This window comes from Ranitomeya variabilis, chromosome 3 (genome assembly GCF_051348905.1).
Source record: "Ranitomeya variabilis isolate aRanVar5 chromosome 3, aRanVar5.hap1, whole genome shotgun sequence".
NCBI classification, from domain to species: domain Eukaryota; kingdom Metazoa; phylum Chordata; class Amphibia; order Anura; family Dendrobatidae; genus Ranitomeya; species Ranitomeya variabilis.
This window is the reverse complement of record NC_135234.1, coordinates 658,268,109-658,295,074: the sequence shown is the minus strand read 5'-3', so window position 1 is coordinate 658,295,074 and position 26,966 is coordinate 658,268,109. Positions and strand designations below refer to the sequence as shown.

Genomic DNA, 26,966 nt, shown 5'->3' with positions numbered 1-26,966 from the left:
TGAGAAGACAGGCAGTGACATATGTATCAGTGTTCAAGCCTTACTGCTGAGGTATGTTATTTAAAAACATACTGCAGAGAGTAGACTGTGCTTCAGACCGACGATGCAATCCTGGAAAAGCAGTTCATAATTTGTTTTAAATTTCCAAATGACCTTTGGCAGAAAAAAAGGTTTCCCATACCTGATTTTAGAGAAAAAAATTAAGTTTTAATGCAACAATTTCCCTGCTATCATCACCACATATGCTTTTAAGACCATTTCATACAAAACAGAATATTATTAACCCCTTCATGACCTACGACATGTATTTATACGGCATAGGTCGTGTCTCACCCTTTGATGCAGGCTCATGCGCTGATCCTGCATCTCTTCCGGCACATGACAGCTGATTTGATCCACCCGCTTCTGTCAATCCCTGACAGCAGCATTTAACATGATCGCACCTGAAGCACATCACAAACTACACCCATCAGCGCCCCTGTCATATTGCAGGGCGCTGATGGAGTGGCATGACAACCGGAGGTCTGCAGAAGACCCCTGTGCTTGACATTGCTGATCTGCTATGAACACCACCCTGTGGTTGGCATTCATAAATGATAATCTTTGCTACATATAGCAGGGCTGAAGCTCTGTGTGGCATAATCAGTCAGATGATCACAGCTTCAACTCTCCTAAGGAGACTACTGAAGCCAGTAAAAAATGAATGAAAAATGTTTTTAAAACTATAAGTTGAAATCGCCCTCCCTTTTGCCCCATTCAAAATAAAACCATTAAAAAAATACATATTTGGTATCGCTGCATTCAGAAACGCCCGATCTATCAAAATATAAAAATAATTAATCTGATTGGTAAACGGTGTAAAGGTACCGTCACACTAAACGATATCGCTAGCGATCCGTGACGTTGCAGCGTCCTCGCTAGCGATATCGTTTAGTTTGACACGCAGCAGCGATCAGGATCCTGCTGTGATGTCGCTGGTCGCTGAATAAAGTCCAGAACTTTATTTGGTCGTCCGATCGCCGTGTATCGTTGTGTTTGACACCAAAAGCAACGATACCAGCGATGTTTTACACTGGTAACAAGGGTAAACATCGGGTTACTAAGCGCAGGGCCGCGCTTAGTAACCCGATGTTTACCCTGGTTACCAGCGTAAAAGTAAAAAAAACAAACAGTACATGCTCACCTGCGCGTCTCCCAGCGTCTGCTTCCTGCTCTGACTGAGATCCGGCCCTAAAGTGAAAGTGAAAGCACAGCGGTGACGTCACCGCTGTGCTGTTAGGGCCGGAGCTCAGTCAGTGTCAGGAAGCAGACGCTGGGAGACGCGCAGGTGAGCATGTACTGTTTGTTTTTTTTACTTTTACGCTGGTAACCAGGGTAAACATCGGGTTACTAAGCGCGGCCCTGCGCTTAGCAACCCGATGTTTACCCTGGTTACCCGGGGACCTCGGCATCGTTGGTCGCTGGAGAGCGGTCTGTGTGACAGCTCTCCAGCGATCAAACAGCGACGCTGCAGCGATCGGCATCGTTGTCGCTATCGCTGCAGCGTCGCTTAATGTGACGGTACCTTAATGATAATGAGAAAAATCAAAATGCCAGAATTACGTTTTTTGGGCGCTGCAGCATTGCAATAACAGGCGATCAAAACATCGTATGTAACCTAAAATGGTATCCACAACAACGTTAGCTCAGCGCGCAAAAAAATTACCCCTCACCTGGCCCCACATCCCAAATAATGGAGACGCTACAGGTCTCAGAAAATGGCTGTATTTTTTTTTTACCACTTAAATAAACAAGATTCTATACATGTTTGGTATCTGCGAACTCGTAATGACCTGGAGACTCATAATGGCAGGTCAGTTTTAGCAGTTAGTGAACATGGTAAAAAATAAACCCAAAATACACTTGTGGAATTGCACTTTTTTTTGCAATTTCACTGCACTTGGATTTTTTTTTTTTTCCGTTTTCCAGTATACACTATATGGTAAATCCAATGGTGTCATTCAAAAGTATAACTTGTCCCACAAAAAAACAAGTCCTCGTACGGCCATATTGACAGAAAAATACAAAAGGTTATGGCTCTGGGAAGAAGGTTGGACACAGTGTCCGATATGCTTTATTATATAACGATCCTGGATAGATATTCACATTATCTGAGTCCACACAACTCTTTGAATTTTTTACCAAAAAATGAGTACAGAGTACTCACAGACCACCATACTACACAAAGTAAAATCAATAAAGTTTATTGAAAAAAACATTAGTTAAAAAATACATCATACTACATCATGCTTTCTCAAGAGGAGTGTCAAAAAGAAAGCACGTGAGTTGCGAAACGCGCGTCGGGGCGTTCCCATAGCGGCACTTATGATGGGTAAGCATTGATAGTGAACATTTCCAATGGCTTTTTGTACTTTTTATGGTGTTTTTTAGCTCTATCTATCCGGGTATTATATATTATTTATCTGCCTTAAAGGATTTTTTATGAGCTTTAGCACAGAGACATATTTTTCATCAATAATGTTCAATATTATAGTTATAATTGCTGCTTGGTATGGAATTTAGACTGAGTCCTTTTCTATATATCCTCACATAGTATGATGTATTTTTTAACTAATGTTTTTTTCAATAAACTTTATTGATTTTACTTTGTGTAGTATGGTGGTCTGTGAGTACTCTGTACTCATTTTTTGGTAAAAAGTATTTAATTGTCCACTATTTTTTGGATTCTTGGTATAGATTGAGAGGAGTGATCATTGTAATGCTCCTGGCTAAGACTAAATATTTATGCTTTTTGTATCTTTATTTTGATATCTTTGAATTTTTTGTCTGAATTGATGCAGTTATTCTATGTAATATAGTTACCTGAATCTATAACCCGCATCCCCCAAAATCCTGTGTCTCCTTTTGTTTCTTATATTTCCAACACAGTCCTGCAGAAATGACATTTTCTTGATCCTTTTTACTGTTGGCGCCTTTTACTTTTTTTATTGGGTCATACTCTCCATTATTAATTTGTTAGTGGATATATGTTGTTGTGTCTTTATTACTCATTCACCATTTTACATGGTTTGTACAATTTTTGCATTTTCCGTGAGCGCCTTTAGTGCAACCATAAGCCCTATGTTTTGCAATAAAGGCAACTTTTATCCCAATATTATTATTTGTATTTATTTATTTTTTACCTTATCTCAGTATAATTTCTTTGGTTCATAAACCTCAGTGTTCTGTCTGCATCGATTCTTATTTGCATACAATGTGGTAATTACAGGTATTTTCTACACTGGCCAATGACCTGTATAGAGACAATCTCAGCATGTCCTGCTTTGATCCATGTTCTAGATTGGCCTTCCATAAGTCATAGGGTCTACAATTAGCGATCACATGCAGGTCACCATCTGGATGTCGTGTTTTTCACTATCCCGAACAATTGATATAGCAAACTGTATTTGTCCTATTTATTGTTCATGTAGAAACCTGATTCCACAGGGATGAAGAATCATGTTTATAGGCATAACTGAGGCTGTTTAGCGCAGGTGTGGACATCCCAGCCAGTCTGTTCTTAGACCATGAAACCTGGATGTGTGAAATTGACCTTATCACCTTCATGTTTTATTACCGTAATTAGTGGGGGCTTCGCAGGTCTCTATAATGTATAAGTGCAGTTTTGTTTGTTTTTTTTCATTGCATAAACGTTTTCAGTGCGTACAAAGCAAATTGGAAGCGACCCATGTCTCGCTGACTGGTGGAGTTTGCGTTGCTCCGATTTCAGCATAACTCCTTATCGGCTTTGATCAGTGATGTCACAGATCTGTGATGCCATCATTGTCCTTTGTATATCTGGTTACAAGAAAGTTCAGATCCACTTTTTCTTTGAACGCCGAGCTCCAGTGCAGCACTACAGCTGTGGTGACGTTTCTGTAGCCGGGGCCAAGGCTCCCTTAGGTCATAAAAAGTTTGTCATACCAGTGGTTTCCATCTGAGAGCGCTTTCTTGGTAGAATTAACAGTAGAACGTCTTGAGGCATCTGTTGGCTTCTGCAGATCCTGAATCTTTTGCCGAGGTGATTATGTGGGGGGGCGCTGGATGGATCCTAGAGAACACACAACCCTTATGCATTCCATACATTGGTCTTCGTTACTATGGAAGTTTATTATTATCCGTTCTGCATTCGGATGACTGTCCCCATCTGTGAAGTGCTCATCAGACTGTAATTAATAGCTATGCTTGCTCATGGCCTAGAAAAATATGTGCAGTCGTCACTTTCATAATTGCCCGTGCCCACCCTCATCAACCTGAAGACTGAGTGAAGGTCATTGAGCACCTAACCTATTAATAACTGTAGTATCTTTTTGAGGCCATTTCATACTTCTTTTTTTTTTTTTTTTTTTTTTGCTCCAATTTTTTTTTTTTTTTTCAACGTGTGATGTGTTGCAGCAGATATATCGTTAGACAAGTCGGGGGCCCGATATAGCAGGTTGGCTTCCATTATAGGAGATGGAATGGATGTAACTGATGCAGCTGTCCTGTTTCTTTAAAGAATGAGCAGACCACAGTGTAGAGCGCCACCTTTTCTACAAATTGATGTCTTTCACGGTATGCTGGAAGTTGTGGTTCTTCAGTTGCTGTAGGTCTACAATTCGGTGCTGCAGCCAGTTCGGTCTGTGTATCGGTGAGATTCACATGTGAACTTTTTTTTTTAAATTCTGTTTGCTCTGTATGTATGACAATAAGACAGTATCTAGCCAAGTGTTATCTACACATTTCAGATGTTCAGAGTGGTGTCCATTGGTGAGACAGCAGATGTCTAAAGGTACCGTCACATTAAGCGACGCTGCAGCGATATAAACAACGAGCCGATCGCTGCAGCGTCGCTGTTTAGGTCGCTAGGAGACGTCAGACACCGGCAACAGCAGAACGATGCAGGAGCGATCCAGTGACGTACTTATCGTTCTCGCTGGTTGTTCGCTCCATGAAGAAACATTGCTGGTATCGTTGCTTTTGCTGTCAAACACGCCGATACACGCCGATCTGACGACCAAATAAAGTTCTGGACTTCTAGCTCCGACCAGCGATATAACAGCGGGATCCAGATCGCTGCTGCGTGTCAAACACAACGAGATCGCTATCCAGGACGCTGCAACGTCACGGATCGTTGTCGTTCTCGTTGGAAAGTTGTTTAGTGTGAAGGTACCTTAAGCGGTTATCAGGCTGTGTCCAGACGCAGGCCAGCGTATCCTCGGATGTGGACTCCATTGTTTTGGTGAAGCGTTGTCCATCAGATCCTGGAGCTGCCAGAGTCCTGATGTGGCTTCAGATGAAGTCGCAGGGTGCTTGGATGTGGCGATTGTGAAGGCCAGTGCAACATTGCTGAATCGACCTAAGACAATGGTGGATGTGTAGTTTGTCGGTAACTGGCTAGTGTGCTAATACATTTGTTTTATTCTCTGGTCTAGGAATACTGAAGTTGTACTTTTGCATTTTTTTCATTCTTATGGCAAAAACACTTTAATATCCTAGAGATATTAGTGACCGTTCAGCTCTGTATTTAGGACATGAATCAGATTTTACCCTTGCTGCATCTTAGGTAATGGTTTGCTGTTGTATTTGCCAGGTGTTGGGGGGCATCTGTTGTATACACTGTTTTTTCTTTCTAGCATGTATGACCCCAATAGGAGTGCGAGAAAAGAGGAGGCTTTGACTCAAGCTTTAGTGACGCACTTGATAGATCTTTTTAATGACTCTACCGTTAGATCAGTTTAGACAGCATGTTATGTTTTGGATTTGGACCCATATTGGCTATTGATATTAAGAGTATGTTCACTTATGTCCTACGTGCTTGTATTTCAGCTTATCATTATTCCAGTGATTGATTATTCAACTTACCGTATAAGGGAAGTTGTGCAGAACTTTGGCAGCTCTGACACTGGTGAATGATGTCAGTATGTCTTTGAAAAATTACCTGGAAGACTAATTTTTCTAAAAATCATACGAGAAATTACTAGAAATGCATACATTCTTGGTAATGGTCTAATGTGTCCTCATAAAGGGGACAATAATAATGTTACATTGCGCCATCATATTCTGCAGGGCTTTAAATTTGAGGGTGAAAAGGACAGCAAGTCTTCAAGGACTTTGTGTATGTTCAGCAGGAGGACAACACACACATTTTCAATCTAATAGAAAGATAACAGTCTGTATGTGGGGGCTGGGATAGCCTTCTCTGGAGATAAGTGGCACCAGACCATCTGGCAGCAGTTTTCCCAAACCTCCATAAGGGTACTAAGCCTGTATAAAATTGTACCCATTGGGGTCAAATTGTGCCATCAGCCCATGTGCTGGTTTTAGTAACTATTTCTTGCATCTCATGTGAATATCCAACTGTAAATTGTGGAGCCAGCTTATCGAGCCGTCCATTGGACCAGACTATGTAGACCTTTCTGATGGCGAGAAAGCTTTCCTTAGCGCATATCTACATAGTGTGATTTCATCAGGTGTGTTATGGAAACAATCGCTTGTTTTGGTTCTTGTTGTCAATTTTCTGTTTACGGTACAGATGTTCCTTCCATGTCGTGTCAGCCATCTGGAACATTCAGACTTGTTACTCCGGTTAGACATTTTGCATTTCTTTGTTTTTAAACAAACTGTATTTTGTAAAACAAAAGTGTAGTGCTGGGGAAAGAAATGTTGTATGTGAGCCATGGAGTAGCTTGTGCTTCCATAAATGAAAGTAAAAAAAAAAAAAAAAAAAAGGGTTTCTATCCGGCCTTTGAATGGATGATCCTCCAAGATTAAGACGCTCCTTTTATCATAGATATCAACATAACAATTCGGTCTCCAATTCTGAGCCTTTGTCAGGTGGGGAATACTCCGGAATCTATAGATTGGAGACAAAAACCAGTCTGTGTAGCTTAAATTGTGATGCTGATATTTACAGTACTGTACAAAAGTTTTAGGTGTGGGAAAAAATGCTAAAAAGTGAGAATGTTTACAAAAAAAAAAAAGTTTGCTTTTATTTATTTTTCTTCAAATAACAAAATGGAGCGAGCGAATAAATAAATCTAAATGATATCAATATTTGCTGTGACCATCATTTTGACCTTCAAAACAGCATCAATTCTTCTAGGTGCACTTGCTCAGAAATTTTGACTTAACTCGGTAGAAAGGTTGTTCCTAATGTGTTGGCGAACTAACCCCAGATTTGTGGATGGAAGCTTGGCAAATCTTTGTCTTCTCATATAATCCCACACGGACTCTTGAGATGAGGGCTCGGCGGGGTCATATCATCACTTCCAGGACTTATTGTTTTTCTTTATGCTTAAGATGGTTCTCAAAGGAAACCTGTCACCAGGTTTTTCTTGTATGAACAAATACCACCACCTTACTCACGCATGTGCTGCATTCCACAAAGTTGTATATTTTCTCCTGACTCTCCCTGTGTGACCCCCAAAAAACCTTTTGAATTGCTCCCACACTGAAGGCAAATCTAAACGATCCGGTCCGAAAGGCGTCATTGCTGCGGCGTGTCACTTTTCTGTGCCGCTAATCGCCATCCCCCGGCTTTTATGTGTTCTGAGTCATCTACAAAGCTGAACAAAATCTATCATCTAAACAGGGACATCGCTGGCTTGCGCAGGTGCACTTTACTCTTCCCCACTGCGGGCAGAGCATAAAACATAACTGCGCAAAGTGCACCTGCATGAGCTGGTGATGTCCCTGTGCAGGCGCGAGATTTTGTTTGGCTGTGCGGAGGACATGTCATTCACATCGATCAAAGCGGGAGGACGGCGATGGATGGACAGATGCTGCAGCAATGACTAGATGCCCATTGGACTGGGCCATCTGGGTTTGCTTACAGTTTTTTTGGTAGTTATACTGGGGGAGCTTGGATAATATACAACTTTGTGGAATGCAGCACAAGCGCTGATGAAGGCGGTGGTATTTGTTCATACACAAAAAAAACTGGTGATAGGTTTCCTTTAAAGGGAAGGTGCCACCAGTTTTATTGTAGTTTTTTTTTTTGTGAAATTAAGCTTAAAATAGTAAATAAAATGTATTAATGCAATGTTTGCACTGCTTGCAAACATTTCTATATGAAAAATATTATATATTTTCTTACAAATATATATATTGACCACTAGCGGGAGCATTTTCCGTTTTAGACCTCAAGCAGCTATAGTAAGACTTACCAGCTTTACTGTTAGCTGGAAAATCTGGGCAGTAACTGCTGACATCAGCATTTCCCTCCCCTTTTGGGTGGTCTAATATCCCTGGGGCAGAATGAAGAGCAGCATCACAGGGCAGAGCCATTTTGTGTGTGACTGCCCTGTGACCTGCTATCACCAGCAGTTACTGCATCAGAAGCACAGTTAGTTTATGTGGTGTGTATGGAGCAGCATTGTCTGTGCAGAGCGGTCTGTGACTCATCCCTCAGTAAGATAAGAAGGAGCTCCAGGTCTGCAGTGAATGGCCAGGCATTGTGGAGGGAGGGGAGAGATACATTGTATGGCTGAGAGAGATGTCAGGTGTCACCTCTCTCTGCAGGCTGGGAATGGAGCTCCTGTGATAGAGAGTAAGTGTATCTGGGCAGAGAGCACTGGGCTATAATAAAATGGCTGCTAGTCACACCTACAGCAGTGAGTTGTGCAGCCCACAGAGGCGTGCCCAGCTCACTGCTAATGCCTCTTCAATGTTAGATAGGGTCAGCGCCGGTCTATTATCTCCTATGTCCATGGGGTGCTGTAAAATGACACTGTTAGTGCCCTGCTACTGCTGCAAAACCAAGATGTCAGCCCCCAGTTCCTTCTTTAAACACATATAACACACGAAATCTGTTTCACATGCATTTAAAACTTGGTTATAGCAGCATGTTATGCTACGTTACAGTTTTTTATTAATGATCTACAAACGCGGTACCTTACCTTTAATGAATTTGACTGTTTGGGGTTGTTGTCCCGCTGAAGAATTAAGGTGGAACGACTCTGATGCCTCCCGGATGGTATTGCATGATTGCCAGTCTTCTCTGATCAGTAGATGTCAACATCATCGACTATGTGGGATTGTATGAAGAGACAGAAGGATTTACTCAAATCTACATCCATACAAGATCTGTGGTTAGTTCCCCATGATGTTTGAACAACTTACCTGCCGAGTTCCTTCAAAAACTGTGTGCAAGTTTACCTAGAAGAGTTGATGCTGTTGCGAAGGCAAAGGGTGGTAACACCAAATTTTGATCTAGATTTCTGAATTGTTTGATCACTTTGCATTTTTTTAACTGATACAAATAGACTTTGCAGCATTTTTCCACAAACTTTTGCACAATAGTGCTTAACAAAAAAGCACCTTATCCTGGAATACTGTCTGATAATTATTCATTACAATGCCGGATAACCGTGTTCCAGCAAATCCTATGCTTTACTATATTAAAGCATATGTATTATTCAATCATAGAAAAGACTGTCCCAGCATAAAGCTGCTGCTGATAATCTGTTTGATAAGCCATCAAACTATTGGAGGTGGCTATCTATCACAACTACAACCCCTATTATGGATTGGCTATGTGCCTGAGGAAGTGGACAAGGACGTCCACGAAACGTGTAGTTGTATAGCCCTGCATAAGGTATGCAACTCTTCTGAACTCTGATTCCCTTGCCTGATTCCGGTGCCATCTGCAGCCCTCATATCATACTTGCTATACGTGTTGTGCATACTCACAACGTGTAAAGGTGAGAATGTTACCGTACAGTAAACTGCGCTATTGCGCCCCTCTCTTTACCGTTTCTTGTGCGCTCTCAGATTTTGACAGCGGCATTTAACTAGTTAATAGGTGCGGGTGGATCGCGATTCCGCCCGCGCCTATTGCGGGCACATGTCAGCTGTTGAAAACAGCTGACATGTCCCAGCTTTGATGAGGGCTCACCGCCGGAGCCCGCATCAAAGCGGGGGTTGTGCCATAGGACGTACTATTCCATCCGATGGCAGAAAGGGGTTAATCTTATGTGTATGGGGTCACATAGTCTAATGTATATGGTTGCCTTACCAAAAGTTGGATGAAATTGACTGGTTTGGCTGACAATGTAGCGTGGGAGTTCCGACCAACCGATCGTCGGGGAAGATGGCATGTCCATTTTTTGACCCCCAATGCAATAATTCTTCCAACAGCCGTCTAATGTACCGTAAGTCTAGCTTTATATTGTACCACTCTCTAAGCCACAATACAGTTTGAGAGTATTCTGATCTTACAGTATATGCTATAACAACAGTGGGTTTTTTTTTTTTTTTTAGTAATTATGTTTTACTGCATGAAATAAGTATTTAATCACCTACCAACCAGCAAGAATTCTGGCTCTCACAGACCTGTTAGTATTTCTTTAAGAAGCCCTCCTACTCTGCACTCATTATCTGTATTAATTGCACCTGTTTGAACTCGTTACCTGTATAAAAGACACCTGCCACACACTCAATCATACTCCAACCTCTCCACCATGGCCAAGACCAAAGAGCTGTCTAAGGACACCAAGGACAAAATTGTAGACCTGCACAAGGCTGGGATGGGTTACAGGACAATAGGCAAGCAGCGTGGTGAGAAGGCAACAACTGTTGGCACGATTATTAGAAAATGGAAGAAACACAAGATGAATGTCAAACTTCCTCGTTCTGGGGCTCCATGCAAGATCCCACCTTGTGGAGTAAGGATGATTTTGAGAAAGGGAAAGGATGGATGAGGTCAAGTATCTCAAGATTTTGGCCAACAACCTCCTTGCTTCAACGAGAGCATTGAACATGGGTCGTGGTTGGGTCTTCCCAGCACGAGAATGACCAGAAAAACGGGGCAGCCGGGGCAACGAAGGAGTGGCTCTGTAAGTAGCATTTCAAGGTCCTGGAGTGGCCTAGCCAGTCTCTAGACCTGAACCAATAAAAAAAATCTTTGGAGGGAGCTGAAACTCAATGTTATCCATCAACAGCATTGAAACCTGAGAGATCTGGAGAACATCTGTATGGAGGAGTGGGCCAAATCCCTGCTGCAGTGTGGGCAAACTTGGACAAGAACTACAGGAAATATCTGATCTCTGTAATTGCAATCTAAGGTTTCTGTACCAAATAATAGGTTCTGGTTTTCTATTGTATCAAATACTTCATGCAATTAAATGCAAATTAATGATTTAAAAATCATGCAATGTGCTTTTTCTGGATTTTTTTTTTTTTTAGATTCTGTCTCTCAAAATTGAAATGTACCTATGATAAAAAAAAATGACAGATCTCTCTTTTCTTTGTAGGTGGGAAAACTTGCAAATTCGGCAGTGTATCAAATACATATTTGTGTGGGTGGGGGTCCCACTTCATCAACATTCAGGAAAACTACAGTTCCCTATTCATTGATGTTTCAGAGAATAGAAGTCCTTGTGGCCACTGAGCGGTTTCTATTGTAGTGTTCTATATGGGTTTCCTGGCATATAGCGCAAAGTCATCTTGATAAAAGAAAGGAAACTATATTTTAGCTTTCCCGCTCTGATGGTCTCCACTGGACCATAAAAGATATTTCCCTGGGTTATAAAACATCACTTTTAGTCCATTGGAGACCACTGGATTGAGTCAACACTTGTTTAACCCCTTAATGACCGCCAATACGTCTTTTTACTGACGTGAGATAAGAGAATAGCCTCCCCATACAGGTGACAATCCAGCAGCTGTCGGCTGTCCACTATAGCTGACAATTTGCAGCATAAGCCACGATCAGTGTTTGCACCGTCCAAATCTGTTTAACCCCTTAGATGCTGCTGTCAGTAGTGACTACATCATGTAAATGGTTAAGAGTGTGAGGGATCCCTCTTTATCCCATTTGGTGCCCTCAGATCATGATTGTGTGGTCCTGATGTTTGCCATGGCAATTCACGGCCAAATAGCGGCCTTAGGCTAGGTTCACATTGCGTTTACAGCAGCCCGTTCAACACATGCGTTAATGCAAGTGCCGACAATCCATCGCGCTAGCGCAGATAGAGAGCTAGCAGATGCTCTATCTGCGCTAACAGTGACGGACCCGGAAACGCTGCAGCCCGCGTCCCAGGGTCCGTCACTCAATGACTGCACATCGCTAGCGCATGCCCATATGGGCGTGCGCTAGCAATGCGCCTTAAATAGAGCTAAATGGCAGCGTTATCGGACTGTGTTATGCCGCGGTGTAACGCAGTTCGTCTCATGGACTGCTGAAACGGTATGTGAACCCAGTCTTAGAGTCTGCCAGCTCTAGTAACCTGTTCAGAAGTTAGCAGCATTTAGGTGGAGAAAATACACTTTTTCCTTCCTGACATGTCACTTTGCATGAATTCCTGAAAATTGCTACAAGGGTTAATAAACTACCTGACTGCAGTTTTCAATATGTCAGGGTGCTGTTTTTAAAATGGTAGAATTTTCTGGGGGTTTCCAATATATAGGATCCCCAAAGTTTATTCAAACAGCTCCCTAAAGAAATACATTTTGTAACTTTCCTTGAAAAAATGAAAAATTGCTGCTCCATTTTTAAACCTCCTAAAATGCTAACAAAATAAAATAACATTTTAGAAATTGTGCTGATTTAAAGAAGACACGTGGGAAATGTTATTTATTAATGTTTTTCTGTGGTATGACTATCTGGATTGAAAGGATAATCATTCAAAGTTTGAAATTTGCAAATTTTTTCACTTTTTCCTCAAATTTCTGATAATTTTTTTGTAAATAAACACAAAACATTTCAACCTAAATTTACCATGATCATAAATTATAATGTGCCATGAAAAAAGTCTGAAAATCACTGGGATTGAAGAGTTCCAGAGGTTAAATCCCTATCACACAGGCTGTTTCTATTGCTAATTCCAACTGCATACATATTATGCAAAGAAAAAATGAAACCTGATTTGGACAGGTCCAGCAAGATGCACCAAATTAATCATGCGCTGTGTACCACTATGGTAGATTTAGTGCAGTTCTGCCTTTCTCATTTAGGAGGTTAAATGCTGTCTAAATTTAGGACCCCTAATTCTGCCTGTGGGTTAAATTTGTTCTTCATGCCAACAGTCTATTAATCCCTTCACCCACGAAGGCTGTTTGCACCTCCATGACCAGTACAGTGCTGACCAGTGTCACTTAATAGCCCCGCACTGTGCATAATGCATAACACACTCCGGGGCTGGGATTCACAAGCTGGGTGGCCGCACAGGCGCAGTCTACGAGACTGCATCTGAGGTCAGACGGGCAGCGCTCACTGCGCCTGCCCCAGGCAGAACAAAACAGCGCAGGCACCGGATTTGATTTGAAACCAGCGCGGAGGGGGCGGCGCCCCGCGCTGAAGAAGCCTTGAGTGACGGCAGTGTGGCGTGTGCAGCAGGGGGGTTAAGACCTGCCTCCAGGGCTAAAGACAGGTATTTTTGCGAAATTATAAAACGCTTTATTTCTGCTTTGACTGCACCAGTAACTAAAAGAGCCACCTTGTCAGAATGCAGCATTACTGCTGCACAAGGTGGCTCTTTTAGTTTCTAACGGCTGGAGGGGGGTGACAGAGTCCCTTTAAGGGATGGGGGCAGTGTTCTGGATCACTGCGTTGAGAAACACGTGATGGTGTCTCCGCGGTGTTGGATGTTTTCATCTCCCCGAGGTCATTCATCCTTATGTTTATAGTCTTTTCACTAGGCACTGCTCCTAATAGCCAGTTTCCTACTCCACACTGATGAGGGGCAAATACCCTGAAACAGCTGTCTGTGGATGGATACCATGTTTTGGCATAGGTGGTTTTCCTTTATTGGATGCTGCCCTTCCCGTGGTTGTTCCTTCCCGGTGAAAGGCCTGGCTATTCATTGCTTGCGTTGAGAAACACGTGATGGTGTTTCCGCAGCTTTTCTACATGCATTTGCATATTTCCCATAAGGGATGGGGGCAGTGTTCTGGATCACTGCGTTAAGAAACACGTGATGGTGTCTCCGCGGTGTTGGATGTTTTGATCTCCCCGAGGTCATTCATCCTTATGTTCATACCCCCAGAGAGGTATAGACTGCTGTGAATGCAGCGTGTAAGCACATGTTCACACTAGCCACTGAAAAGACAAAGACAGAAACATAATGACGAAATACCCTGCAGTAAATAAACAGCATAGTGCATGAAAATAATATACGGTACTTAGTTAACATGATTTATTTATTTTTTTTAATCTAAAAAATGCAAAAGCCATCCCACCACTTCACGGTGACCGTAATTGGGACAGTCCTAATTCTAATACCAATTGTGACTTGTAGGATCGCTACTTCCAATAGGTGGCGCTGTAGAGTTTAAGTCCTCTTTTTCTCAGAAGAGGCAATTTGCATATTTAAATTCCCAGAGGAGCATTGTACGGCAAATAAGCCTCCTTACATTGACAAGCCAGAGATGGTATGTCACTCTCCATAAGGAGAAACGATACCCCTTAGACCCCATGTCCAGAGCCTCTCACCTAGCCAAATCAGTTCTCATGCTTCGCACTGACGAGGGCCAACAGCCCGAAACACCGTGTCTGCGAATTGAGATACTGATTTGGCTTTTATCCTAAGTCATATTGCACGACTCGTTAAAGGGTTGATTGTGACTTGTAGGATCGCTACTTCCAATAGGTGGCGCTGTAGAGTTTAAGTCCTCTTTTTCTCAGAAGAGGCAATTTGCATAATACCAAAACCTTAGCGTTTGTCAAGTGGCATGCATGTGGATAAGGGCTGAGAAGGACTGGTCCAGCTAGTGCACACACAGCCATGCAAGAGCACATCAATATAATGCCCAGTTCAAGGAAAGGCAGGCCACACCTTTATATGCACGTGATGCAAACAGAATGGAAAAACCCAAAGGTTAAAACCCAAATGTTAAGTGCTAAATGAGCAGAATCCCCCCCCCCCCCCCAAGTGACCCCATTTTGGAAGTTATGCCCCTTTGGGTATTTTATCTACAGGTGTAGTGACGATTTTGACTCCATGGTTGTTTTCCAGAAACAGGCAGCAGTGGATGTTGCTGAGTGAAAATTGCAAACCGCCGTTGTAGTGACCAGTACATTGTAGTGACCAGTATGTTATGCCTAGCTTTTGCTTCTGGTGACATGCACACGCCGTAAATTAGGCGGTCTCTCATCACTACAGGAATGCCAAACATGTGGACTCTAAATGGGGCTCAGAAGGGAGGGGGGGCATTTTGGATTTGGGAGCACAGAATTTGATGAATTTCTTTTAGGGAGGGCGAGGAGAGATTTCTCTTTTCCAGACCCCTGCGATTGATATCGATCGTACTAATTAGTGGGTTAAAGTGCCGGGTGTCAGCTGACACCCAGCGACAATCACGCTCACATCCTCTGTGCATGCAAAATCGCCATGACGTACACATACGTCATAGGTCGGTAAGTACCAGTCGACCATAGGGTATGGATATGTCCAATGTTGGGGAATGGGGTTAACTGTATTTTTTTCCCCTCCGCACCCTCTCAATAAAAACACACAAGTCCTACAAATTCACCAAGTGAACACACCATTAGGCTTCCACTGCATTATACGATCCGGACACTCATTACAGCGGCTGATAAAGGATCTGTGTCCCAAATGTGCGCAGGTCCGTGCTACGCAGGTTGCGTCTATACTTTGTTGGTTTTTATCCTGCATCAACAATTCATCCTGGTGATTAGATGCAGGTAGAGAGGAATGTAGTCTTTAATAGCTGTTGGCCTTGTGCAAGTCCTTAATATCTGAGCATCGGGGAAATCCACGTTCCTTTGAATTGGCCATATCTGGTCTTTTTTATTGATCTCTCAATTTATTCTAGTTCCCAAACTTATCAACATGGTTCCAGTTGATTAGGTGAGATTCTGCAGTTTCCTTCTCATGCAGTCTCATTGGGCCGAATAGGAGATACTGACTACAGACTCTACAGTAAAGGGGATATGACCTCTTCATCTATCGATTGGTGGGTGTCGGTGTATGGCGCTCTGATAATGTCCTGGCATGATTGAAGGTTTTTACAGAGGAGCCTTTCTTTTTTGTGTTTAACTAGGTTCACATTGCGTTAGGGCAATCCGTTTAGCGCTAGCGCTAGCGGATTGCGCTAACGCAATGTTTATTTAGGGGCCGTGTTTGGGGTCGCGTTAACGTCCCCACTCTCGCAGATCCCTGATCTGCGAGAGCGGGGAACGGACCTCGGGCGCGCCGCGGACGCTGCAAGCAGCGTCCGAGGCGCGTCACAGAAGAACGGCACATCACTAGCGCGAGCCGAAAAAGGCACGCGCTAGTGATGCGCTGCAGGAGAAATTTACATTGCTGTCAATGGGCACGCTAACGGACCCGTTGCACGGCGTTAATTGCGACATTTTCGCCGTGCAACGCTGTCCGTTAGTGTGCACACATTAACGCAATGTGAACCTAGCCTTATTACAGGTTGGGATGCTTTTTGTTCTTTGGCTACATGTCTGCTTGAGTTTTATTAACGATTACACCACAGATGCTTTCATAGAAATGCTTGAATCACACTCACAAAGTTTGCAACACAGATGCAATTGCTTTTGGTACGTGACGTACGTACACCAGTTGTGCCACTTGTACTTCCAGTTGTGTGTTTCGAGGCAGTCCGGTGACTAACGCCCAGATGTGCACATTCATGTTTGGAGGAACGTACTTCAGTCACATTTGGCTATTCGGGGTGAATGACCCATCTCTACCTGGTACCTTTTTGAAGTCACTAATGTGGGGCTTAGGGTGATTTAACATTGTGTTTAGGCACCCGTTCAGTGGCCCCTCCGGGGGCTTATGACCGATCCCCCTGAAAAACGAGATTCTGACCTACGCATCGAGGGGGCAATAGACTATAATTGTGCCGACAGAGTGAACGTGCCCTCTGCCATCTACTTTTGAGTGTTATTCGCCTACTTTAGGCGGATGCTCAGATGTAGTAGACTCAGTCTGGGTGTTCGCCTCCAGTAGGCGTATATGCCCAAAAATTATGCACGGCAGAGCACACGTTCGCTCTGTTGACAGGAAAAGTCTATGGCCCAGTTGGCGCATACATCCGAATCCCGTTTTTTCGTGGGGTTCAGACGTAAGCCCTGATGGGGCCACTGAACGGGTGCCTAAACACAATGTGAAATCACCCTTATTGATCTGCATTCATGTTCCTCGGCCATTGTAGCTTCTCCTGCTGCTCACCTTGTAGATGGGGAATGCAGAGATTTTTCTCTGATCATTAGTTGCTTAGTTCAGACTGTTATAAAATAACAGGGGCTGCAGATGAGTTTCCTGCAGTGAACCAGTCTGTGTTATCAGCTAAATAACAGATTTGGATGACCCTCCATGAGGCCTTGCACTGTCTGCTGTGGAGTTGCCAATGTCTGTGTGCAATGTTGGCAGCAATGTCAGACTGCAGACCTCGGGACCATCAAATTGCACCAAAGGTTCTCAACCTTGCCGTTTTTAAAAAAATGTTTTTTTTAATTTTCAGATCATAATCTGTGTTTAAAAAAAGTGTACTTTTGGACTAGTACACTTTTTTTTTTTTTTTTTTTTTTTTTTTTTAATAAATCTCTGTTCAGTTGGTTCATTATCACAGGCAGGGTTGCCATGAAATGTAACACCTCTTAAATGTATGCTCATGCCTTCTTTGCAATGTCGTTATCTATATCTATAGCTGAGTTATTATTATTATTTATTGTTATAGCGCCATTTATTCCATGGCGCTTTACATGTGATCCTCAGCTCCTGGTCTCGAGGCCCCCAGCAAATGTGTTGAGGAGGATGGAGTGATACCTGTGCTATGCTAAAGAAATCTTGAAAACATGATCTGTCGAGGGCCTTTGGATTTGGCGTTGAGGAACACTCCTCTATAAGGATAGTCAGGGCAACCATAATACCACCATACACATAAAATTAGCTGCTACTCTCATAATGGCTGGTTCGGCCAACTTTATTTTATATTTATATGGGCTTTGCAGCTCTGTTCTCATTTATAAGGGCATATGTTGGTGATCTACACCAGAAGAAACTCCGGACATATACTTCTAACAAAAAGCTGTGACGTGTCCCACTTTATAGTCCTAGGGTCCCCTATAAGGCTGCAATGGTAAAACAAAACCTGTTGACCGTGCAATATATTTTGATGGTAGTATGTTTGGTGAACCATAGCCTGCTGCGCTGCAGACGGAGCCTGTTCTACAGATCCCGAGCACAGAGATTTGTTCCGTTGTCTGGCAGATGAGTGGTAGGATGAGAGTTTAATGGCGGCTCCTGTGTCTTGCTGGATATTTGTGTTTTTGTTGTTGGACATGGACAATTTGCATCTGTTCCACTCTCATTTATCATCTGCCCGCAGCTACATCTTCAAAGCTCAAAGTTCTTTCCATGCAGATCTGCGTCTTGGTGTGGGCCGCCTCGCTAATAGCCGGCCAGTCACACACGGTTTGTTCTGATTGATCTTTTGTTTAGTTTTGGCGGCACAATTCGCTAGGGCAACTCCATGCAGTTGCAGACAAATGTAATATCTTTTTGTTTGAAAGGCTCTCATTGTGGGGTATCAAGCCGCGCCATGAACAGCGGCCAGCATGACGTTCTGTGTGTACCACGGCACATCTATTCTTAAGTGCACTTGCATAACGTGTTATGTCAAATTTAGTACATCCCTCCTCTTATATCCTCACCCCATTCTTATTTATTTTTTCCTTCAAAACTGTGTCCTGGTCCTGAGATTCCTCAAAAGACTGGTCTGAAGCGCTAGTCAGCGGGCAGAAGCACCCAGCCCCTCCATGTGCAAATGCTCATGAAGGATCCAGGTGCTTCAGGGCAGTTCTTGAGCATTTGGGGCTTGTAGGTGGTGGGTTATCTCTTAAAGTGCAAAAAGATCAGCAATGCAAAATCGGATATGCAGAATATTTATTCCTCCCCCAATCATCTTCCGGGGAAGAGTCAGGTGGCTCCTCCATAAACATTAGACTGTTGTCCAAACCCGATGTTGGTGGGTTCAGACAATGGTGGTCTATTGTGTATGGGGGCATTCCAAAAGTTACCTGTTATAAAGACCCAATAGGGCCTTATGAGTTAATGTAGCAGGTACCATGATGTATGTAAAATGCCACATGGCTGACCCTACAAGTAGTTCTCATACTTCTATCAGCTGGCTGTAGATTCCAGGTTAGGGGACCTGTGGCCAGGCTGTATTGTACCATGTTACATGGACGTGTGAATCCAGCCTAAAGAGCCGTACTAGGACATAAGCTTGTGAGGCGAAGTTCTGGCCGCACATCGCCATGCATGCGTGTGATCCCGGCTTCATTGTAATGTGGGCCTATACCTCAGTGATGAGTATTTGTATGGAGGCCGATTACTTCCCAAGAGAAAACTACGAATGCAACTAAAAAATCTTGGGTTTAATTAAAAAAAAAAAAAAAAAGTTTGCAATTTGCTAATCTTCTTTGTTCTTGGATTGGTATTTTTAAGGCTACATTCACACTTCTATTGTACCCAACTGCTGTCCAGTTTTCTTTTCCCAGACAACACACTGACCCATAGGGTTTCATTGCTCCATACACACTTCCCTTTTAAAAATGGATGTGTCTTTGGACTGTGAGGCTGCCGTCACACTATCAGTATTTGGTCAGTATTTTACATCAGTATTTGTAAGCCAAAACCAGGAGTGGAACAATTAGAGGAAAAGTATACTAGAAACATATGCACCACTTCTGCATTTATCACCCACTCCTGGTTTTGGCTTACAAATACTGATGTAAAATACTGACCAAATACTGATCGTGTGACGGCAGCCTGAGACAGAGCATGTCCTATTCTCATCCATATTGCGGATCAGATTGGATCAGCTATTAAAGTCTATTGGAATTTGTCTAAAAACAGATGAATCATGAAAGACATACTGTGGCCTTCAGTTTTCTGTTTGTCATTCTATTTTAACTGAACCATTAATAGTCAATGGATAAACTTCACACAGTTTATCCGCTTCAGTTTTTTCACAAATGGCTGAAAAAAACCTGATGTAACATGGACATAAAACTGATGTGTGGCTGTAGCCATAAAGCTATGTACAGTGGTTTTTTTTTTTTTTTTTTTACCACCTTCCCCCATTACAGCTGTAACTTTCCCAGTTGATAAGCGCCGGGGCTGGCTAACTCCAGTTCTGCGGAGGTCCAGTTACCTGTCTTAGAAAGGTCTGACCGCTTCCTTACCCCTGACATGTGTGCGGTTTTCCTGTATCTTCAGTGATCACTTGCTCTACAGTCATCTTGTCTGCTTTCTTCCAGTGATGTACTCGCCCTGCCTATCTTCAAGCAAGAAGAGTCAAGTCTGCCTTCAGAGAATGAAAACAAGATCCTTCCTTTCCAGTACGTGCTGTGTACGGCTACCTCCCCCGCTGTGAAGCTTCACGAAGAGACCCTAACCTATCTCAATCAAGGTGACTTCAGGGGCTAGCATTACTTTAACTGCATAATTGCCACGTGATGAACACCGTGTCAGCAAATATATAGATTTATATACTTTTATATTTTTTTGAGTTATAGAAAATTGTCCTATTTTCCAGTATTCGTTTCACCTTTTACTAGTAAAAACGGCATACTCTGATACAACCTTTATAAAGGGAATCTGGTCAAATGTGGTAATAATCTAAGCTATTAATATGGGTATACAGGTTATAGACTGCTGAGGAGAGTGGTACCTGTGTGTCTCATCAGATTCCTTGATGAGGATAAATCAGCTTTTATCACTTTATATAAGTTACCTCTTCCAGGCTCTGGGAATGTCAATGCCTGGAAGATAACTCTGCCTCCAGAGATTTTACATGAAGAATTACCAGTGGAATATGTGATGGCCGCTTTCTGATCTCCCTGCAGAGCTGTGTGTGATTATACCTGACACATCTGCAGGGTCCTCTCAGCTTCAGCTTCCATTTCTCAGGCAGACAGGGCTGCAATATTTTTACAGTACAGCAAAGCCAGTGGCGTGCCGCCAATGGCGACAAACCACACGGCTGCTATGGGGCCTGTGAGTCATGGGGGGCCAGCTCAGACACCGTGCCTCCCTGCCAGCATCGCACTTTCAACTGTATTGGCATTGCAGATACAGCTTCAGTATGCTCCCTGCCGAGAACAGAGCAGCGGGAGATCGAGGAGAGGTGAGTTTTGTTTTTTTGTTTAAATCAGTACACGTTGGCCATACTACTACATGGATGATTATGGGCTGTGCATTATATAAAGGATATGGGCTGTCTATTACACTAACATGAAGTGATTATGGACAGTGCATTATATATGGAGGTGGATTATACTATGGGGGGTGCATTATACTGTATGGAGTACTATGAGGATGCATTATACTATATAGAGGACTACGTGAGTCATTATACTATATGGGGGACTTTTGGACTGAATTATGCTATATGGAGGACCATGGGGGGTGCATTATACTATATGGAGGACTATGCGGAGTGCATTATCCTATATGGAGCACTATGCACTGCATTATACTATATTGAGGACTATGGGGGAGTGCATTATACTATATGCAGGACTATGGGGGGGAGTGCATTATACTGTAACGATGACAATGGGGGAGCTCATTATACTGTATAGAGGACTATGGGGGAGTGCATTATACTGTATGGAGGACTATGAGGGAGGAGTGCATTATAGTATATTGAGGACTATGGGGGGTGAATTATAGTGTAAGCTGCCTAGCACTCAAAAAATAGTGCTGGAATTGGGTAGGTTAATCTTTGCGAAGGATGTATGAATCAAACCGCATATAAGGTTATCCTAGAAAAACAGTTGATTTCCTTCTGCTCAGGCAATGTTCCCCAACTCTTGAGGACTGGTTTTTCCAGTAGGACAATGTGCCATGCCACACAGCTAGGTCAATCAAGGTGTGGATGAAGGACCACCACATCAAATCCCTGTCATAGCCAGCCCAATCTCCAGACCTGAACCCCATTAAAAACCTCTGGAATGTAATCAAGTGGAAGATGGATAATCACAAGCCATCAAACAAAGAAGAACTGCTTAAATTTTAGTACCAGGAGTGGCATAAGGTCACCCAAAAGCATTGTGAACGACTGGTGGAAAGCATGCCAAGACACATGAAAGCTGTGAATAAAAATCATGGTTATTCCAAAAAATATTGATTTCTGAACTCGCCCTGAGTTAAAACATTAGTATTGTTGTTTCTAAATGACTAGATGGTAGCCCGATTCTAACGCATCGGGTATTCTAGAATATGTATGTAGTTTATTTATGAAGATTTTAGAATAGTACATTGAATACACAGGATTCGGACTGCGCCTGTCACTGATTGTTCGCGGCCGGCCACGTAGTATATAACAGCCCACGTAGTACATAGCACAGCCACGTAGTACATAGCACAGCCACGTAGTATATAGCACAGCCACGTAGTACATAGCACAGCCACGTAGTATATAGCACAGCCACGTAGTATATAGCACAGCCACGTAGTATATAGCACAGCCACCTAGTATATAGCACAGCCACGTAGTATATAACAGCCCACATAGCATATAACACAGCCACGTAGTGTATAATGCAGCCCACGCACGTAGTGTATAACGCAGCCCACGCACGTAGTGTATAACGCAGCCCACGCACGTAGTGTATAACGCAGCCCACGCACGTAGTGTATAGCGCAGCCCACGCAGTATATCGCCCAGCCCACGCAGTATATCGCAATGTGGGCATCATATTCCTGTTACTTCGGTTGTGGTACCCCATGACTGCTATGTATGCCCCTGAGCAGGGCTCAAGAGAGCTGTAAAAAATGTTAGCAAGAAGACAAATTTAATTTCTCCTGTTCTGTGTTTGTTACTTGTCTCACTCTGGTAACCCTCCCTTCATATAAAATAAGCTCTGGACGCAGCATCCTCCTCATAGCCTGGAATAAGACCTCAGATATCAAGGTATCATTGTATTTCGCCTTCTATGACATACATGTCTATCTAGATGGCTTAGGAGGGTTGATTCCACTGACAGATTCCCTTTAAGAATAAGTTTGGCTTTTATACTATCTTGTTATATTTCTGATTGAACTACATTCTTGGTGAACTGTACAATTTTTTTAAAGGGGTTTTCTGACTTGCATTATTAAGGAGCACACTCATCTCCTGCCTCACAGCTTGTGGATTGGCTCTCCGCTGATGTTTGACAATTTGGCCTGCTTGCAAGAATGAGTTGCTGGTCCAAACTGCGTGCTCCCCAATGCTACTACAATGCTAGAGGCAGCTTTGAGGAGCACTTAGGCTGCAGGGATCCAATGTTTCGGTCTGCTTCAAAGCAGCACTTGCAAGCTCCACAGCAAACAGCTTGCAAGAGCTGCACTCCTTTCCTAGGAGACTGGTCACTTCTAATAGACTGCAGGGAATCTAGGCAGCGCTCACAAATCTGTGGAATTTAAGTATCCTTCTGTTCTTGATTGAGAAAAAGAGGATTTTTAATAACAAGTACAGTTTAGTAACAAATTGCAAAGGTTTTTTTATTACCCGCAAACTCTTTACAACTTTAAAGGGGTTTTCTGAGGCTTTTATATTGATGGCCTACCTTTAGGCTAGGTCATCAATATGTGATGTGTGTGGGGTGTGACACTTGGCACCCCCACCAATCAGATGTGCTTGATGTGACTGGATGTTAGAGATCTGGAGCAGCACAGCGCCGTCAACTGCATAATGGTTGCGGTCGGGTACTGCAGATCCACCCCCTACTTGCATAACTAAGAGGTGTATGTGCAGCATCTGGACACCGCCACTATACAATTCACAGAGCGGTGCTGCTCTGCAACTGAGCACATCCGGCCAGGGCAGGAAACTGATGATATTCACCTATCTTAAGGATGGGCCTTCAAGCATTGGACACTATAGTACGTTTTTGATGAGAAATGCTCCAGCCTATTGTAACATTTTGTCTTAGGTGTTTTTTTTTTTTCTTCTTAATCTCCTTTATAAATCGCTTGGAGAAGCCAGAAACAAATGCATATTAAAATGTAGCAAAGAAAAATACCACAAATTAGCATTTTTGTTGGCTTACTAACAGTGTAAGACTGCTGAACAAAAACAATTGCTTATGTGAAAAAGAACTTATGGGTGGGTTCATGATTGGCTAATGAGTTACTTGCAAACCAGCAGAGTCAGCCGTATGTGCACATATATTATGATGGACGATATCTCCATCAGGAGCTGTCACATTCTTCCCTTCTGGGGGATCACGTCTGTAAGCCATTATGTGTAAACATGAATTCTTCTGTGCATGAATTATTAGCTCTCCTCCTCCCCAGTGTGGGGAGCTCACCCCTGCTCCTGTTGTACTCGTTCATTACCTCTACCTTGGAGGACGGCAGTTAAGTGTTGACATGTGTTTTCTATGTAGGGTTGCGTGCACGAAGTCACCGCAGGCAAACCTAATCTATCTGGGAGCCCAAGGCTACGTGCAAAAGTGGTGGATTCCTCTACAAGAATGTAGTAGCATGCTAGTGAAAGTCTACAATATATTACACATTCTCTAGGGCCCCTCCAAAACTAAGAATCCATTCTGGGGGCAGCGGGAAGCTTGTGAACAACTCGAAAGTATGCAGGAAAACCGTAACAAGCTTTGCGTGCCCCCAGAACCAATGCCACTAAAAAGTATTTAATAGTCCTATGAAAGTGAATTTTAAACGTGGATTTTAGAAATTTCCTCTTTGTATGCCGTATAAAGTCATGTGGATTTATAGGGACTTAGTCCTAATTACATTTATCGCCAATTCACAGGCAAAGTGTTCCATGTACAATCATTGGTGTGGTTTCAGGGGTAGTGCACGTGTGACCACGGCTTCACCATGTGGCATCACCAGCGTAGCTGTAGCCTTTCTGTAATAAAACTTCAGTAGAGCTAAGCTAAAAAAGATGTGGGACCCTGTGCTAGGAGCCATGTGCGTGTTCCATGGCTGTCAGACTACAGCCCTTCTACCTGCCGGCACTTGATTATTATACTATAGGCATGGTCCTCATTGCAACACAACGCACCAGGCCTACTGGTCAGAAGAAGCGCCAGGAATGTCGGCAGGTAGGAGCTGGATCCGGGCTCTAGCCTGGTAGCCATGGAATACTCACATGGCCGCTAGGCCAGGGGTCTGCAAATCTTTTTGTTCAACTGTGCTTTTGAGTGATCCTGAGCAGATGTCCATAATTGCTGTTTTTTATAATAATCCCAATAACCACTTATTTCCTACAGGCCAATCCTATGAAATCAGGATGTTAGACAATAGAAAACTAGGAGAATTGCCAGAGTTGACTGGTAAACTAGTCAAGGTAAGAGGCCTGTCGTTGTCATTCCTTTTGTCTGGATGTATAGATATGTATCTGGTTACACTCCACATAACTTCCACTTTAGTCCTGCACATCCTATTATATAGGAGCTGATGGGTATATGACTAGACATAAGGAAAGAGCTGTTCTCCAGATACATTATTGGAAGGTAGTCATAATTGTAACTTTAGGCAGAGGATTGCCACATTTAATGTCTCCATAAGTGACTCCTCCGATAAGCAGACAGTGTGTGTCTTAGTATCAGACAATAGTCTTGTATTGGGTGTGGTCAGAGATATGTCCTATGTCTCGTATAAGAGAAGTAGTAGTATGCCCATTGCTTAGGATCATGTACCTCTTCAGGTAGTTTCCTCGTTTCTCCCCTTGTAGAGCATATTTCGAGTCGTGTTTCATGACCGGCGACTGCAGTACACGGAGCACCAGCAGCTGGAAGGATGGCGGTGGAACAGACCTGGAGACAGAATACTTGATATTGGTAATACGATGACTAACGATACAAAAGCAGGGCCACAACATACTGTCTGGACATAAGTATTTGGGACCCACACATTACACTACAGAAGCGATGGCATTCCTGTCTATATTCATAGGCATTGAGGTGGTGGTCACAGCTAGAACAGCTTACACTATACTGGAAAGACTTTCTACAAGATTTAGCAGTTTGTCTACTGGAATTTTTGCCCAATCATCCAAAAGAGCATTTGTGAGGTCAGGCACCGAAGGACGCGAGGTCCCAGCTCATAATTTCCATTTTAGTTTATCCCAAATGTGCTCAATGGTGTTGGGCCCAGGACTCTGTGCGGCCAGTCAAGTTCTTCATTGTGAAGCTCGCCCATCCATGCTTTTATGGACCTTGCTTTTTTTTCACTGGGGGCACAGTCATGCCGGGAGCAAAAAATTGACTTATCCAAACTGTTCCCACAAAGTTGTAAACTCATTTTTTCCAAAATCTCTTGGTATTCTGAAACATTAAGATTTCCATTCCCTGTATTAAAGGGGTCTAATCCAACCTGTGAAAAACAACCCCATAGTATTATCACTTTTCTGCCAAATTTTGCAATTGGCATCATGCAGTCAGGCAGGTAACATTCTCCTGATATTCATCAAACCCAGACTCATCCATGATCGTGCCAGACAGAAGAGCGACTCAGCCATCCACATTTCTTCTCCATGTCCAGTGGCAATATGCTTTACATCAGTCCAGCTGAAATTTGGCATTGTGCTTGGTGATGTAAGGCTTGCATGCAGCTGCTCATTCTTTGGAAACACATGACATTAAAGAAGCAATCCCAATATTATTTTGATTAAACCTGTGTCGGTGTGTGTGTACTGTAGGATAAGTTTGTGAATATACTTACCAATCACAGACTTCCTCATTCTGACGATCCACAGCTTTACATTGGCGCTGTTCACATCTGTGTTAAGGTTCTTGTTTATTACAATGCAGTGGTGGATCCTGGTTTCTATGGATTTGTAAATTATTTCGTTTTGGTCTAACAGCTGATCTTGACCAAAAAGCCAAGGGGTACATGCAGCATTATTTTTCTTGTCAATTCTGCAAAAACTGTGATGGGGTCTCTGATGTAGTCCTGGGCATAATAACATTGATTGGGACCTGCACAAGGAGCGGGGATCTCTCGCATTTT

General features: G+C 43.0%; 1 protein-coding gene across 2 annotated transcripts in view; it reads left to right on the top strand.

The window, feature by feature from the left end:
• Nucleotides 1-26,966, top strand: part of TFCP2 (transcription factor CP2) — a 79,294-nt gene that overhangs the window by 5,609 nt on the left and 46,719 nt on the right. For both annotated transcript variants that reach the window (XR_013224008.1, XM_077297816.1), the window contains exons 2-4: nucleotides 20,264-20,415; nucleotides 25,226-25,302; nucleotides 25,690-25,795. Coding sequence is in view for 1 of the 2 variants with exons in the window: in XM_077297816.1 (XP_077153931.1) it covers nucleotides 20,264-20,415; nucleotides 25,226-25,302; nucleotides 25,690-25,795 (335 nt within the window). In the remaining variant the exon portion in view is untranslated. The remainder of the gene's footprint in view (nucleotides 1-20,263; nucleotides 20,416-25,225; nucleotides 25,303-25,689; nucleotides 25,796-26,966) is intronic.